The sequence below is a fragment of the Salminus brasiliensis genome, chromosome 2 (assembly GCF_030463535.1).
Source record: "Salminus brasiliensis chromosome 2, fSalBra1.hap2, whole genome shotgun sequence".
In the NCBI taxonomy this organism is placed as follows: domain Eukaryota; kingdom Metazoa; phylum Chordata; class Actinopteri; order Characiformes; family Bryconidae; genus Salminus; species Salminus brasiliensis.
In genome coordinates, this window is record NC_132879.1 from 11,492,661 (window position 1) to 11,508,189 (window position 15,529).

General features: G+C 38.5%; 1 protein-coding gene and 1 long non-coding RNA gene across 2 annotated transcripts in view; one reads left to right on the forward strand and one right to left on the reverse strand.

Moving 5' to 3' along the window:
* The window catches only part of LOC140544140 (uncharacterized), a 28,676-nt gene extending 24,197 nt beyond the window's left edge, over positions 1-4,479 (forward strand). The window contains exon 3 of the long non-coding RNA XR_011978221.1: positions 4,394-4,479. This is a non-coding gene — a long non-coding RNA (uncharacterized lncRNA). The remainder of the gene's footprint in view (positions 1-4,393) is intronic.
* Positions 1-15,529, reverse strand: part of LOC140544130 (venom phosphodiesterase CdcPDE) — a 42,196-nt gene that overhangs the window by 24,442 nt on the left and 2,225 nt on the right. The window contains exons 2-12 of the mRNA XM_072667524.1: positions 12,095-12,182; positions 11,240-11,368; positions 10,991-11,116; positions 9,282-9,342; positions 9,052-9,140; positions 8,803-8,882; positions 6,943-7,062; positions 6,404-6,513; positions 5,258-5,323; positions 4,844-4,916; positions 965-1,073 (exon numbers count right to left, since the gene is read on the reverse strand). Of these exons, the coding sequence (XP_072523625.1) occupies positions 965-1,073; positions 4,844-4,916; positions 5,258-5,323; positions 6,404-6,513; positions 6,943-7,062; positions 8,803-8,882; positions 9,052-9,140; positions 9,282-9,342; positions 10,991-11,116; positions 11,240-11,368; positions 12,095-12,182 (1,051 nt within the window). The remainder of the gene's footprint in view (positions 1-964; positions 1,074-4,843; positions 4,917-5,257; positions 5,324-6,403; positions 6,514-6,942; positions 7,063-8,802; positions 8,883-9,051; positions 9,141-9,281; positions 9,343-10,990; positions 11,117-11,239; positions 11,369-12,094; positions 12,183-15,529) is intronic.

Consider the following 15,529-nt stretch of genomic DNA (forward strand, 5'->3'; position numbering starts at 1 on the left):
ATGTTTGCATCGTTTTGCATTCATTTCTATACATTCTTACTTATGTGACTGCTTACTTTCCAAGTTCTGTGGGTCCAACTGACCCGTTGTGCTTATTGTCCTGTCGCTCTGTGATTTAACACTTTAGAGAGAATATGCAATAGGTAGATATGGAGTTTATACTACTACACTCCTAAAAATAAAAGTGCTGCAATGGGTTCTTTAAGTGATGCCATCCACCTATGGTTCCATAAAGAACCACGTTTGTCATAGAGATGTATTACTACAGGTGGTTCTTCTATGGCATGGCTTGAATAACCTTTTGTAGCACCTTTATTTTTTAGACTTTATGCTCCTATAATGAAATAAATGTAGTCCTTTTAGGCCGTAATTGAATCAAATGTAAAAGTAACTGAACAGTTGTATCCCCAGCTATTCTCTTATCAATCAAATAACACACACATACTGTAGTTGCTGTGCCAAATAAAACAAAAGGTAATTTAAAGAATACAATGTCACAAGAACATAAACTCTGCCGTGGAATAGCTGAACAAACAGCTTTAGTCATCAACCAACTTGGGAGTAATAAGAACAGCTCCAAATTACATTTTTTTTTTGTGTTGGAGTTAATAGTTCAGAACTGTCATAGAGATCTGACAGCAAACACATTTACTTATGTTAGTCATTCTCATGATTAATAATGAGTAAAACACCCTCCTTTTAATCACACATATCTTTATGCTTACAATTATTTCCACCCAGTAAGAACCGCAGACATATGCATTGAATATTCACTGGTTTAGATGATAAGAACAGTCAGGATTTCAGCACATTCAGGATGCACATTTAGCATGAAGGGAAAGTTTTTCTGTGGAAGGGAGTTGATTTGGAAAGTTAATAAAAGCATATTTGAGGGATCTGAGGTTCTGGCATGCTGTGTGGCTGACACAGCTAACCACACAGCTCTGACAGTTTGCTAACCCACCGTGATCAGCCACAATAATGATGTTGATGCACTCATGAAGGTTGAGCTGTTTCAGTCCGTTCATCAGTTGTCCGATCACCTTGTCAACTCCTTGGATGGCACTGATCAACTGAATCGAAGCAAATCAAAGTCAGTGAATGAGTGTACACCAATACCAGTTTCATTTACAGTCTGTTAGTATTTCTGAAATGACACCAATATGGCCAGTGTTTGAGCATGTTGAACTCCATAAACCCTGTACATATGCTTCTTCACCCTCATTACTGCAACCCTCTTATAATTAACGTCAGTTTCATAGACCCTAAAATAGGGCCCTGTGGGACCCCACAAGATGAACTGAACTGTTACCAAATAATTTAAAGTAGTTTCTGCATTATGATAAATATGCAAATAATAAGCAGAGGGTTTAAAAGGTTAACGGAGCCCTCGAATGTCAAACTGCAACTCTCATTATTCAGCTATGAAAAACATTGTATTTAATTCTGAGGCAAAATAACAGGGTGGTAAATAGGCCTGATAAACAATATTTAGGCAATTTTCATCCCAACAAAGCCACATGCTAACTATTTATACATCGAAGAACATTTTTACTAAATAAGTGCATTCTCTTGTATGTTTAAAGGTAAAGGATATGCCGATATAAAGAGGTTCTTTTGGGGTTTGCTTTTTTACTTTTTTAAGTAATTGTCTGCAGTAAAACCTTTCACACACAATCAGTACAGAAGAAGTAAAACTTTAGACAGCAGGACATACAGTATAATAAGTTTATTGCAGTTGTAATGTTCTGCTAATTCGTCTAACTCTTGTGTGTTATATACGTGTTATGATGCCAGTTCATAATACTCCATTCACATGCCTGCTGCTGCTGTTTTGAGCTTGGTCTCCTGTTTGTAATTTTGGCATATGCTCTCCACTTAAACTACTTTCACTACTGTTTGTTTAATCTTGCCAGTTTTAATAATGGGTCTGCATGGGTCCTGCCAATTATACAAAATCCAGGGTTTATTTGGCAGTGGTTCTAGGGAGAGAGCCCACTATTAAGGTTCCTGGATACCATAAAAGGTCATAAAAGGAATGTTAAGCAAAAGCTGTGAGTTACTATGAGACACTAAAACAACACCATCAATGTCTTATTAAAACCAGTGTGCACAGAGAAAAGATCTGATTGTAATTAGTGACAAAGAGACAGCTCACCTTAAGCCGTCAGCAGTTTGGTTTATAGAAGATTCATTCGTTTTTAAGACAGCAATTGGAGTCTCCACAAACTACTAAATCTATGAATCATATGTATCCCACCCAGGCAGCAATGCTTATTCTGCCAAAAATCTGACATCCACATTTAGCCCACATTTCTAAATGAATGACTGCAGAGACGCGTGCCTGATATATTATAAGATACTGCATTTGCCAGTGTTTACATCTAGACTTAGTGGTTAAAACTGGTGTTTGGGCGGTGGGTCAGTTCTGGCAGTGATGGTTTATTAGTGGCTGAGATGATCTTTCACAGCTGCAACATCCCAGACAACATTTTGTGGTTAGCGGAGCTATTTCTGAACACTTTGACTTCATACTCTTTGAATGAGTTTAATTTGCCAGATTTTCCAGCCATTCTGAGAATGCTTTTACATCCAACGAATTACACTAAATTTGGCTAACCTTATTTGTAAGTAGCTAAAACATTTTCTTGACAGTCAGAAAACATTAGAAATATATTTTGTATCAGTATAATATCAGTGAAATTACATATTAGTTTTGGAAATGTTACCTCTAATTTTGCATAATGTTATTTTTTATCTAACTGGGAATGTTGTCTGAGAAACGTTCTAATAGTGTTATGATGAAAAACGTTAATACATCACACAGAACGTTTCTGAAACGTTAATTTTGTAATGTTACAGGCTAACTTTCCTAGAAGCTCTTTGAAACGTTCAATACAGCTTTTTACATCTGTTTTTAGGTCCAGTATTGGAACAGTTTAATTCTTTTTAATATCAATTGATATTTTAATATTTACTGCTTTGCTTTTTTATTGATTGTGAAATGTAAACGTATCCACTTGTTAAATGTATTGTTATAGTTTGGCATAAAGCATACATAGTATCCTTGGTTTCCCCAGTTTGCCCTGAATAAATCAGCAAGGCCCTTCAGCAAGGCCCTTCATCCTCTTTGCTCCCCGGGCATCACAGCAATGGCTGCCCACTGCTCATGGGACGTGTGCTCACAGTCACTGTGTGTGTGTTTCTCTGGTGTGTATGTGTGTGTTTACTGCACAGATGGGTTAAAGGCAGAAGCCATTCCATCTGTGTCTAACACTTGTCAAATTATGGGCACAGAAGGGCTTCTATCTATGCAGATTAAAACATAATATCTTTTGAAAATCTTAAAGAAAAGTTTGAAATCTCAAACTCAAATTCTTTCAAGTACACTAAGTATGAGCACCTTGAGTAACTTTTAGGGGTTTTCCACTTTGAAACTGTGGATGAATCTGGAGGAAACTGTGCTTTGAACAACTTTTAGGGAACCTTTTTCTTTTAAAAGCTTTTCTTGAAGGTTCCTCACAGCAACTTATAAGGTTCCTCCACAGTCTCAAATTGAAGAACCTTCACAAGTTCCTCAAGGATCTTATACATTTTGCAGTATACTTGCAAATCTGCAGCATTACTCTGAGGATTTCATTGCATTCTGCCACAAGGGCATTAGTAAGGTCAGGCTATTGGATGATCATCACCTCACCTCATTCCCATCTCCCCAACTCTTCTCAAAAGTACTGGATGGAGAACCATGATTCCAGAGCCCTATTCTATTATCAACATTTCTGTACAGGGACTAGACATGCTGTGTGTGATCTGTTCACATCTGCGTCAGCAATGGATGAAACATCGAGAAGCTGAATGCCCTCATTAGAAGGGTTGTCCACATTTGGACTCGGGGCGTTTAACTCTAAGAACACATCGTACTCTGGGGCTGTTCTGCTGCCTTTGGAACTCGCACAATAATGAAGTAGGAGAACTACTTCTGAACTGGAATCCTGACAGAAGCTTGTTAATGGACATCAAAAGCAGCTGGTCAAGCTGAAACATGCTAAGGGGCATTAATCCAAATATTAGGTGTGCCTTATGCCCATGATCAATGAGTGTATATATGTGTAAAAAAGAAAGTGGTTACTCAGTGTAACATGACAATTGTCAAAATATGGCACATAGTGTCACAGGGTGTGTGTGTGGGTGTAAGTTTGCTTGTTCATAAACAGAGTTCAAAAGTAGTACTTGGTAAACTTCAACATCATTGTTGTTGGGTTTTTTTTGGACTGATTTCATTTGCTAATGGAAATTGCATGTTTCTGTTTCCAGGAAATGTTTTGAGGAGAATACTGTAATCTCAATACTGTATCACTGGTTTCTGAAACTTTCTCTCCCCATTTCTCCTCAGATAAAGAAAAAAAGGCTTTTTTTGGCTTGGCCTGTGAGGCTTGGGTCTGGTTGCAGACCTCTAAGACATGTCATGGTCAAACCAGAGATCTCCAAAGCTACTCCAGGAAAACCAATATTCAACACTCAGAGCCAGTATTCAACACACATAGGTATGTTGTTCCTCTTGATAACATATACCTCTGTAAAAGTCTGCAGAGACAGACTTAAGTATACAATTGTTCTGAAATGGTGGAGGAAATAAGAAGTGATCAAAACACCTTGCCACACTTGTTATCAGGCCGGGCTATCTCCTGCAAATATAGTAAAGAAGCCCTAAGCCCCTTAGCCCCCTTAAAATGTGATATAGTTACCCCGTTCCATCCAAATATAAAAAATTAACAGAAATATACATATGCAGAAAAGCATCGATTCACTCAAGCTGGATATACATGATGTGTGTCCCTCTCACCCCTCCACTGACAGGTCCGTAGCTGTGCCCAGATGAATCTGGTTCTTCTAGATACAGAGTGAGGAAATCTGGTCTGTAATAAAAGCATATATTCAAAATAAAAATAAAAGACTAGATAATAAAATAGACCTTGAATAACACAACATAAATATTATTATCTATCTATTATCTGTCTATTACTGTCTAAAACCTTAATATGAATGGCTGGCTTTACACATAGTAAAAAAAACAATCACCATCATCATTATCAGCAATTTTATCATAATAAAATCACAAACTTTATCTTATAGTAAATTCAAGGGCAGAGTCTGAAATCATCATTGGATATAATTCGCTCATAATCGATGATCTGTGTAATAGAGATGTTTGTACCTGACAGTGATGTGATTTGTGATGTAATGATGACAGACTTACCGCTGATCTTCAGGCAGCTGTAACCATTTCAGCAGAGTAAAAACTCTCTTCTCAAAAGGGACAGATCTGTGACACATTAACCCACACATGCAAATCTATTAACTATAATGTTATGAATAATAAATTATTAACAATTATTATAATTGATCAAAAATATATCAACATATACAAATAGTACTAGTACTATAACAACTACTAACAGTACTAACACTACTACTACTACTAACACTACTGCTAACACTACTACTATTACTACTACCAACACTACTACTACCACTACTACTACTACTATTACTACTACTAACACTACTACTACTACTACTACCACTACTACTATTACTACTACTACCACTACTACTATTACTACTACTACTACTACTACTACCACTACTACTATTACTACTACTAACACTACTACTACTACTACTACTATTACTACTACTACTACTACTACTATTACTACTACTACCACTACTACTATTACTACTACTACTACTACTATTACTACTACTAACACTACTACTACTACTATTACTACTACTAACACTACTACTACTACTACCACTACTACTATTACTACTACTACTACTACTACTACTAACACTACTACCACTACTACTATTACTACTACTAACACTACTACTACTACTACTACTATTACTACTACTACTACTACTACTATTACTACTAACACTATCACTACTAACACTAATACTAATCTTTCTACTACTACTAACACTACTTGTAACCTTTCTTCTACTACTAACACTACTACTAACACCACTACTACTACTACTACTACTACTACTTCTAATCTTTATACTACTACTAACACTAATACTACTAAGACTACTGCCAATTACTTATTACTACTCCTACTGTTTCTACTAGTTTTGTAGCTCACTGGCAGGTAGCGGTGTTATCTGTTGCGCCACACCAACCACAACTACTACTACTACTACTGTTACTACTACTGCTACTACTATTACTGCATTTACACTATTAACACTACTTCCACTAACACTACTACTTCAACCACTTTTATTACTACTGCTACTACTACAACTAATAGTTTTTGAGTGTTTTTATATTGTACAGGGATTTGTGTTACTGATCAAAGAGAGAATATGAGAGTGTACTCGGTACCTATCATATTTCTCATATATGTTTGGGAACGTTCCATTTATCTCCACATCTGATCCTGGCCAGAAAAACGTTCCTGCTCTGAGACCCTGGTACATTGCTGTGTGCCAGATCTGAGAGAGATAAAATAGTGTAGATATCAATTTAAACAGCACTTATAGGGGAACAAAATAAAACTTGTGTTCATTTTCCATGTGTAAATAAGTCACATATGCACTGATTAAAGCAGATTTACTATATATTTGTATAATTTTAAATATTGAGAAAAAATACAAAATGTATTGTTTTTTTCCCACATATATACATATATAAAATATGCCATATTAGTTAACTTATTTAATATGCCAGCGGCGCCCAAACCTTTGCATTTGACTGTGTATTCAGTAATCTATGATGTATAATAAATATGCTGTTATTTTTTAACCTAGATTTACAAACAAGATAACCAACTTAACTCACCGAGCAATAAGGGAACAAATCAGATGTTATGTCTGTGAGAGAGATAGAGAAATAGAGATAGAGAGAGAACTAGAGATGCTTACTGGTTGTCCGAGGTACCATCTGGGGTTGTCCTTCTCAGGATTGGACAGACCAAATAAAGCATCAAATACAGGGTCATACATGTTGTTATCCACCAAACCATGAGACTCTGAGTACAGACCCTAAAGACAGGGGACAGGTTTCAGTCTTACATTACACATCATATCATCATGTTGTCTTCAGACTAACAGACACAATTGTTCTGTGTTTGATCAGTCAAGTCAGCAGTTTTCTTTACTAGTTTTTGTTGCTGTTGTTGTCTGGCAGCCTCTTAAAAAACACAAAAACCAGCATGCTTTGACCAATATAGTCAGCCTTACTTCAGTGTAGTTTACAGACATTTAACTGATGTGCAGCAGCATTAGCTCACATGCGGCAATATTACTATCACAACTCTTTAACGACCTTGTAGTTCAGAGGATCCAGTGATGTACAGGAGAGATGCACACAATGCACATAGAACAGATTAATTTTCCACAGAACGTGAGAGAGGCAAAAAAAAAAAAATATATATATATATATATAAATATATATTATGCCCTTTTATTTCTTTGAAATCCAGTGAATTACACACTCTTTGAAGAGAAAACCACCAAAGATATGTTCAGATGAATTTTTATTACAGTAATTTGATCGTAAAAAACGAGGCCCCCCCCCCCCCCCCGGGTGCTGCAGTGGAGGCTGCCAACATCTCTGGGCTTATGTGTTTCCTAACTGCAATCCTTATTGGAAGTTACTTCTGGCACAAAACAGTCCCTCTTCAAGCTATTATGATTATTATGTCAGACATTGTGAAACTGAATATGGGATTTTCAACTTGTTTTGGAAAGTAGCCTCCTTTGAGATGATATGTGATGTTTTTGGAAAAGCTTTGTATGAGAGATGTGTAAAAGAGATGTGTGTGAAATGCTGTTAAAGAGTGAGTGTTTAAAGAAGTGGATGTAAAGGTTCTTCACACTCACATCTCCATTACAAAAATGGTTATTTATGCAACCAAAGGGTTTTCTCAAAGACCCTTTACAGAACTTTACTATGTAAGAGTGTATACGTATGTATACAAGTTACGTACAGTAAGTCAGTTAAGTCTAATATTGACGCCTATGTTCTGAGCGACTCTCATACACTGTAATAAACGAAATATTAGCAAGTCATATGATCGCTCAATTTTTTTATGAAAATATTAGTCATGCGAATTTTGTTAATTTTCTCGCTCAGCGGGTCAGAACACCCAGATTGCATGTTCAATCCCTGTATTGTCTACAGATGCTATAACATCCACATCCACACCACATCATCTGTGTCTATTGAGCACGAATCAGTGGCAAACTCTCTGGGCAGTGGTAGTGGCAGTGCTGGGTTATTGATCACAGGGTTGAACAAGATCCTTAACCCTATCTGCTTACCAATCTGTGATATCAAGACATCTTTTTTCTCAGGAGTTTACTTAATTGTAAGCTATTTGTAGCAAAAATGATCAGTCCTTCTTCAAGTTATCATGATTTCCTTGTTTTGGAAAGTTTTGGAATGCAGCCTTCTCTACCATTGTCATGGACTCTGAGATGGTATGTGATGTTTTTGGAAAGGCTTTATGGTTACTGAAACTGGGCTTAACTGGGTTTACATTGTCGGAGTACTCAGAAGCTGCATTGTTAACACAGTCACTGTGGTGTGTTCGGACATGAGCTCAAGTTGGTTAAACATAAAAGCAGAATTCTGATGCTGTTTTGTCTTCTAGTGCACCGGTGGAGCAACTCTTAATGAATACTTAACTAGGCAACAATTAGGAAGGTTTTTTACTGGAACAAGCTCACTCACGCACTCATTCACTTACTCCCTCCCTCCCACATTTAAAGCGTACTGACCGTAACAATGGAGTAGTGATTCGGGAATGTTTTACTAGGGAACACAGGCTGCATAAAGGTGGTGGAAGTCCCACACTTTCCTAAAGAAGAAAAAACACCACACACACACACACACACACACACACACACACACACACACACACACACACACACACAGAATTCAGATCCTGAAGGCCATACAGTATGAATGTTCAAAAGCATGCATTTCCTGATGTGTGTGTGTTTGAGTGTGTCAATGTATGTTCTTACGTAGCTTGTCCAGCACTGGGATGAGAGAGTGCCATGTTTGCTGATACTCCGCTCTTAATCCGTCCAGGGAGATCAACAACAGAGGCTGCCTTGGTTTGATTCCAAAGGCAAGTGGAATCAGAGTGTAACAGAACAGAAGGGACGAGATTAAAATAGAACAGAGTAGACCAAATTTGAAAGAATGTTTCTAAACAGAATAAATACAATAGAGGCATTAAACAGATTCTTACTTGCTTGGGCACTTGGAGTTGCTCATGTCCACACACTGATCCTCAACCCAGGACTTTGCTCCTAGGAGAGACACAGCACAGACTCTGCTGAACAATTATGTACATTACATGTGTGTTTGGACATGTATGCATTAATGGCTTGTATGTGTCTTAACCCTGCCGGCGAGCCAAAAGTGTTATAACAAACATTTATTATCAGAGAATAGCCCCACCAGTTTGTTCAGAAGTCCCTGTAGTTACTGAATAATACGTGTTTAATAAGCCTTGAGAGTGCTAAGAGGTTAACACACTGTATGAGTGAGTTTATGTATTGTATGTGATTGCATGTTGACTCATTACCCATTGTGGCTTGTGGGAAAACAAAACGTGAATCCTTTTTAAGAGTGTTTGAACTCCTTTCCCAGGCCAACTGTCCTTCATCTGGGGAAGGAGCACTCACACAAGGCCAGAGCAGCATTAGCTCTGCCTCTCAGCCACCACATCCCTCCAACTTTGAGCATAGCCACTGGGGTGGGACAGCAATATGGTAAATGGCCTCAACATGAGAGATTTGTTGTGGGAAGCAGTGCTGCTATGTGGAAGTGATGGGTGGAGTCAGCAAATATTGTTGGGTCACTGAGGGACTTTAGAGCTTTGGGCGGAACGCAGAATATATGACGCTACAAAGAACAGGCCCAGACTAAGCAGTACCCTCTGGTGCATGAGTGGTTCCCTGGCAGGGACACAATATTAGAGCTGACCACACACCATCCCCTTTGCACAGCATTACGACAGTATTCAACCTCTGCATTAAGCCCATCCATGGCAGCGAATAGGTTTCGATGCTTTCCTCAAGGGCCCCTCAGTCATGGATGCTGGTTCTGGGGATTGAAGCTTTTTGGTCCCAAGCTTGCTTTGCTAACCTTTAGGCCAACAACAGTTCCCTGGTCACCAAACTATTTTTAATAATGGGCAACATCGTGGACAACAATCTAGCTTTAATATGGCTTCTTTTTGCAAGACATTGAACTCTACATACACCAAAAAAAGAACAGCAGAATCACAGGAACAGAAAACTATCAACATCAGAGCAAACAGGAGGAAACGCTAAACTTGGGCTAGGGCAAACACAAGGCCAGAATATATACAAAGAGGCACATGTAGCATGGAAACAAAAGAGACTGGGCGTGTATCATCTGGCGTGTATCATCTGACTGCTTAACTCTTGATTCACACTCTGGACTTGAATAAGCTCAAGGGACAGATGTTGACGTAAAGGTTACAGAACCATGCTTGGGACCGGATGGTCGCCGGCTTGATGTCCTAGACCACCAGAAAACATGGGGGCAAGGTGGAGTAAAGGAGCACTGCTTTCCCCTTCCTTAACTTCTACAGTTGAAGTTCCTTTGTGCAAGACCCCCCAACCCCAACTGCTCTCAGGGTGCTGATGTGGCTGCCCATTGTTCTGACTGTGTGTTCTCTTCTATGGATGTTTTAAATGCATTTTTTGGAATCCACTGTATTGCTGAGCAATAGCTGATCAGTGTGTGTTTCAACAAATTAGGTAGAAACTCTGATTTTGTTCATTGCTTTGAAATCTCACATTTGTAGGTGCCTAAAAGAGGACTTATAAGCGACTCTAATGTCTGTCAGTCACATTTACCGTATGAAATGATATTAGAATGTGTGTGTGGAGGGTGCAAGGATACCTAGTTGTTATGTTGACTCACCATTGCAGACAATGTTATAGTTAGTGCAACAGTCTCCAGCACTCAGACAGTCATCAGAGCAGTGGCAATTACTAGCAGAGATACGCTTCTCCCCACAGCGCAGTGCAGTGCATTCCCAGTTCTCAGCTGGGAGCAAAAGTAACACAATAAATTTCCATTCTGTGAGAAAACCATTCTCTGTATATATCAGTCCAACAGAGCAAAATGCATGTTATACATCTTGCATCAACCAGTGATTTCAGGACATACTTGGCTGAAGACAAATGTCCTTGAAGTCATAGCAGCAGTTGTTATTGGCAATACACTGTTCATCACAGCGACAGCCCGGTGACTCGTAATCGTACGGCTCGTAGCAACGGTTCCGACATGACACTGGTGCTGAAATAGAGAATGAAAAATACATATTACAATACAAATATACATATAAGAAAAGTCATGGTGGAGTATTAACTGTAAGCCGGAGAGAGAACCATAGTAAGTGAGCGAGCTGATCAGGATATGAGCCTCACCTGTGTGCAGATCTCTGAGGATGACAGTATATGTGTATGTGTGTTTTCAATTAGCAAAGAAGACCATGACATATTGACATATTGAAAAGCTGAATCCAAACTCTGAGTTGTGAGGGCCAGCAGGCTGGGAGTAGTCATTATACCGCTCGCCACCCTGCAACACCAGGCAATTCCCAACCTGCAGAAGGCTTCACACCAAGTTTGAGTCCATCCCAAAAGGATTTCAGCCATTTCAGCTGGCTGAAAAAGGAGCGGGTCTTTCCAAAGTCTGACAATAGTGCGAAGGTAGCAGGAGTTAATGCTTGTCTTACCTGTCCTTTTAAAACAGTTGGCAACAGTTTAAGGGTTTGTGAGAGAGCAGAACGAATTCTCTGGTTATTGGTTTAATAGACGTTCAATGTACAGCATACTTTAGAGACAATTCAAGGCTGTTGAGGTGCTGAGCCCCCTTAATAAACATGCTTGTAATACATGTTAATTATCTGTAATTTAGTTATAATGCAATGTTCAGTACTCTGACATCATTCCAGGAGTTTATAGTGGCTTTGTCCTACAATTGTGTGATTATACAATAGATATGCCTTATCAGACTGACCTTTGTTCCTGCAGCTTTCCAGCTGAAGTCCGAGACCTAGACCCAGTCCAAGTATGATGGTCACAACAGAAACAGCCAAAACTCCTACCTGTGTGCAGACACAAACACATCATGATTTATTTTTTTCTTGTCAGCCCAGACATGGAGTTTGGAGTGTGAGCTTTGATTCTTTAGTTTTATGCTAGAGCTATGAGGCTCTTTGCCTCTTGTTCCATCATTTAGGTGCTACAACAGTCCCAAAAAGTCCCAAAATGTCCCCAAAATTCCAGATGCTTGTCTTCCGGGCATCTGTAAGAATGGTGGGACTCCTAAATGTGTAGTGCTCATTAGCTTATCTGGAAAAGAGCTCCAAATATTTGGGCCATAATAGGAAAAGCATTTTTTCCACATTTAGGTTAAATTGCCAGAATGGCATGTTTGTGGCATAGTATCAGATGAATAAGGTACTGTGAAGCAAGATCAAAACAGTATGTAGAGATAAAGAGTAAAATCATCTTAATTGACACCAGTTTAATCAGTGCAGCTGTTTGAAGGCAGGTTTAATACAGTATGAGTTCACATTTTTCTCACTGCAACATTTTGCACATCTGGTAGACCATAAAAAAAGAACAGTAATCTAGGAATCATTACACAAAAACACAATCAGCCAGTGAGGGCCTCTTACAGACCTTTAGCAATATAAATATATTTCTAATATCTATAAGGTAAAATAACGCTGTTTGGAGACATTGTTTATGTGGGCCTTAAAGCTAAGGTCGCTGCGAAAAGTGACACCCAAGAGTCTTTATTGCACATTCAGTACTTCAAGTAGCAAATGGGATGCTAATAGGTCTTTAAGAGTCAGAGGCTAGCTATATATACAACTGTGTGCCCATAGCATATTTACAGAAGGAAATATTGTTTATTGATTACTCTGGCTAACAGGAGCCTACAGGGATTGAATAGTGCTGGTCCCAAGATAGAACCCCGGGGCACTCCATATAACAAAGTGCAACACTTGGATGAAGATAATATTCATGTTTGCTTAAATAAGACCCAATTCATTACAAAATCAGACAGAGTACAAAGAGTACAAGCCGCTAAAACCAGACTAAAATGTCTCATTTATAGTGTTGAAACTGATATAATAACGTTTTTATCATTATTAGAAGAAAGGCCTGATAACAGCTGTTATCGGTGGCAATATTCCTTGTTATTGTGTGTGATTAACAATGCCTAGAACATCCCTTGACAGTAAGTCAAATACTTGTTTAAAAAAAAAGGATCAGGAGAGTAGCTGGTAGTGTTCAGATGTGATAGCATTTTAGCAAGTGTCTCATGACTGGTGGAAAATCTGACATAGGTATTCCTTCCCCACTGTGGACCTAGAAATCTGTTGGCAGGTGATAGTTATTAGCTAAGCATTGCTAAATGGAAAATATTTTTCCACCAAAGAAATCAGCAAATTAAGCAAGATAAGAATGGTTAACCACCATTTCAATTGTGGATATAAGGAATAAGGACTGCCTTTGGGATTGCGTCAAAAATAAGACACTCATGGTTTGTGAGCATAGTCTCCAGCACTGAGCTCTTTTACATTGTATTGTGTGTTGGTCAATTCAATGAATGCTGTCAAACAAATTCTTTTTAATGTGGCACAGAGAAACTATCAGCTGTAGTTCATAATGTTTACTAGCTGGAAGTTAAGAGGACTTGACCATGGTAATGTAAAAGAAATTTTGGAACTTTCAGCACCACTGAATTCATAATCTAAGAGGGCATATGTCTATTATTCAGTTAAACAGTTCAAAGAAATCATTACAAACCCAATATTACCATGAAATTCATATCCATGATGATGTCCGACCACAACTGTGCGTCATTTATGGTCTGTGGAGCTTCAACTAGTAAAATATTCCATTAAATTTTTTTTAATGGAAATGACATGAGTTCAGACCAGGACATGCCCAGTCCATGATGTGTCCCACCACAAGATACTAGTGTGGAGGCAGTTTGGCTTGAAGCTGCACTAGGAAAGTAAAGCAGCCTTTTGGAAAGTTTGAAGTATTGGGTCTGAAATCAAAGCTTCAGGTTTAGACCATTACGTCAAGCGTCTGAGAACAGAATAAGTAATCACAAAAAGAAAATGTGTAAGAAAGCAAAGATCATCTAGATCAGCCTTCACTTTTAATCTCTAACTGGGCAAAACTAATGATAAACTTCTAGAGAATGCAAATCTAAAATTCACTCCACAGCACGCATTACGCCTAACCCTGCCTGGATGTTCTTTGAAACTGGAGTCTAAACAAGTCCAGGTCAGATACAGGACACTGATCAAGCACTGTTGCAATAATACAGTGCTACACCACTGAAAGATTTATGAGACACTAACGTTACACTTGTTTACTCGTGCAATTATAATTGCCAACTAATAATATGGTTTGCCCTTTTATTAAACTGTGACAGAACGTCCCGTTCCGAACAACAGAACTCTGCTGCCCTGCCAGTTAATGAGTGTGTGGGTGATTTAGAGACAACGGCATTGCCAGTGCACAGTAAAAGATTGTGGTTTGTGTCTGTGTGTGAGATGGAGTTTTGCTGTTTAAACAAGATACAGTGGGGAAATGGTCCTGTATTTAGGTCTGGTTTGGATGTTACACTGGATTTTTGGATAAATTAGCATTAATCATTGTGAGATTATTATGTTATTAGGCATATGCTGGCTGAAGTCTGTTTCTGTTACATTTGATGTGTAAACAAGTACATAATAAGACTGAGTATAACTTTACTCTTCTATAATTTGCAAATATGAATTTAGTATGTGTCCATGATTAGCATGTCTGAAAGATGTGATATACACAACACATGGTGCTCTTTTGTAGATCCTGTAGAAATAGTGTATAGACTCATTTGGGGTTCATATTTTGGCTTTCAAAAAAGAGGACACTGGAGACACAAAGGCATCCATTATGATTAGGATAGGGATTGTGGTGGGGGCTTCAAGTAGACCTTAGTTGTAGGACCATGGCAGTATGTGTGTGTGGGAGGGTAGGAGGGAGCTAAATATCTTATGCAATTACATTACCATACATTAATACACAAACACTTACCAACACTGATACAGCCTTAATCAGCCATGTGATCAAACCATCAAGGTCCAAACGCACACACAGTTACAGTTACAGGCTATCAGACACACCAGGAAAACTTAACAGTGTGCTGTGAAGTAATGGGTGTTTATGGCATCATGTTTTATAGACATCAAATGTATGCATTAATGTTTATTATCATGGCTGATTGATTTTAGAGGTAGTTATCTCCCACCTTCTCTCACACACAAGCAAAGACCTTTCACAGCTCATTCAGACACAGCGTTATTTTAGAATAAGAGTCCTGTGTCTGAATGAGCTGTGAAATGTATCTTTATCTATTTGTCAGTGGCCTTTGGACAGGATA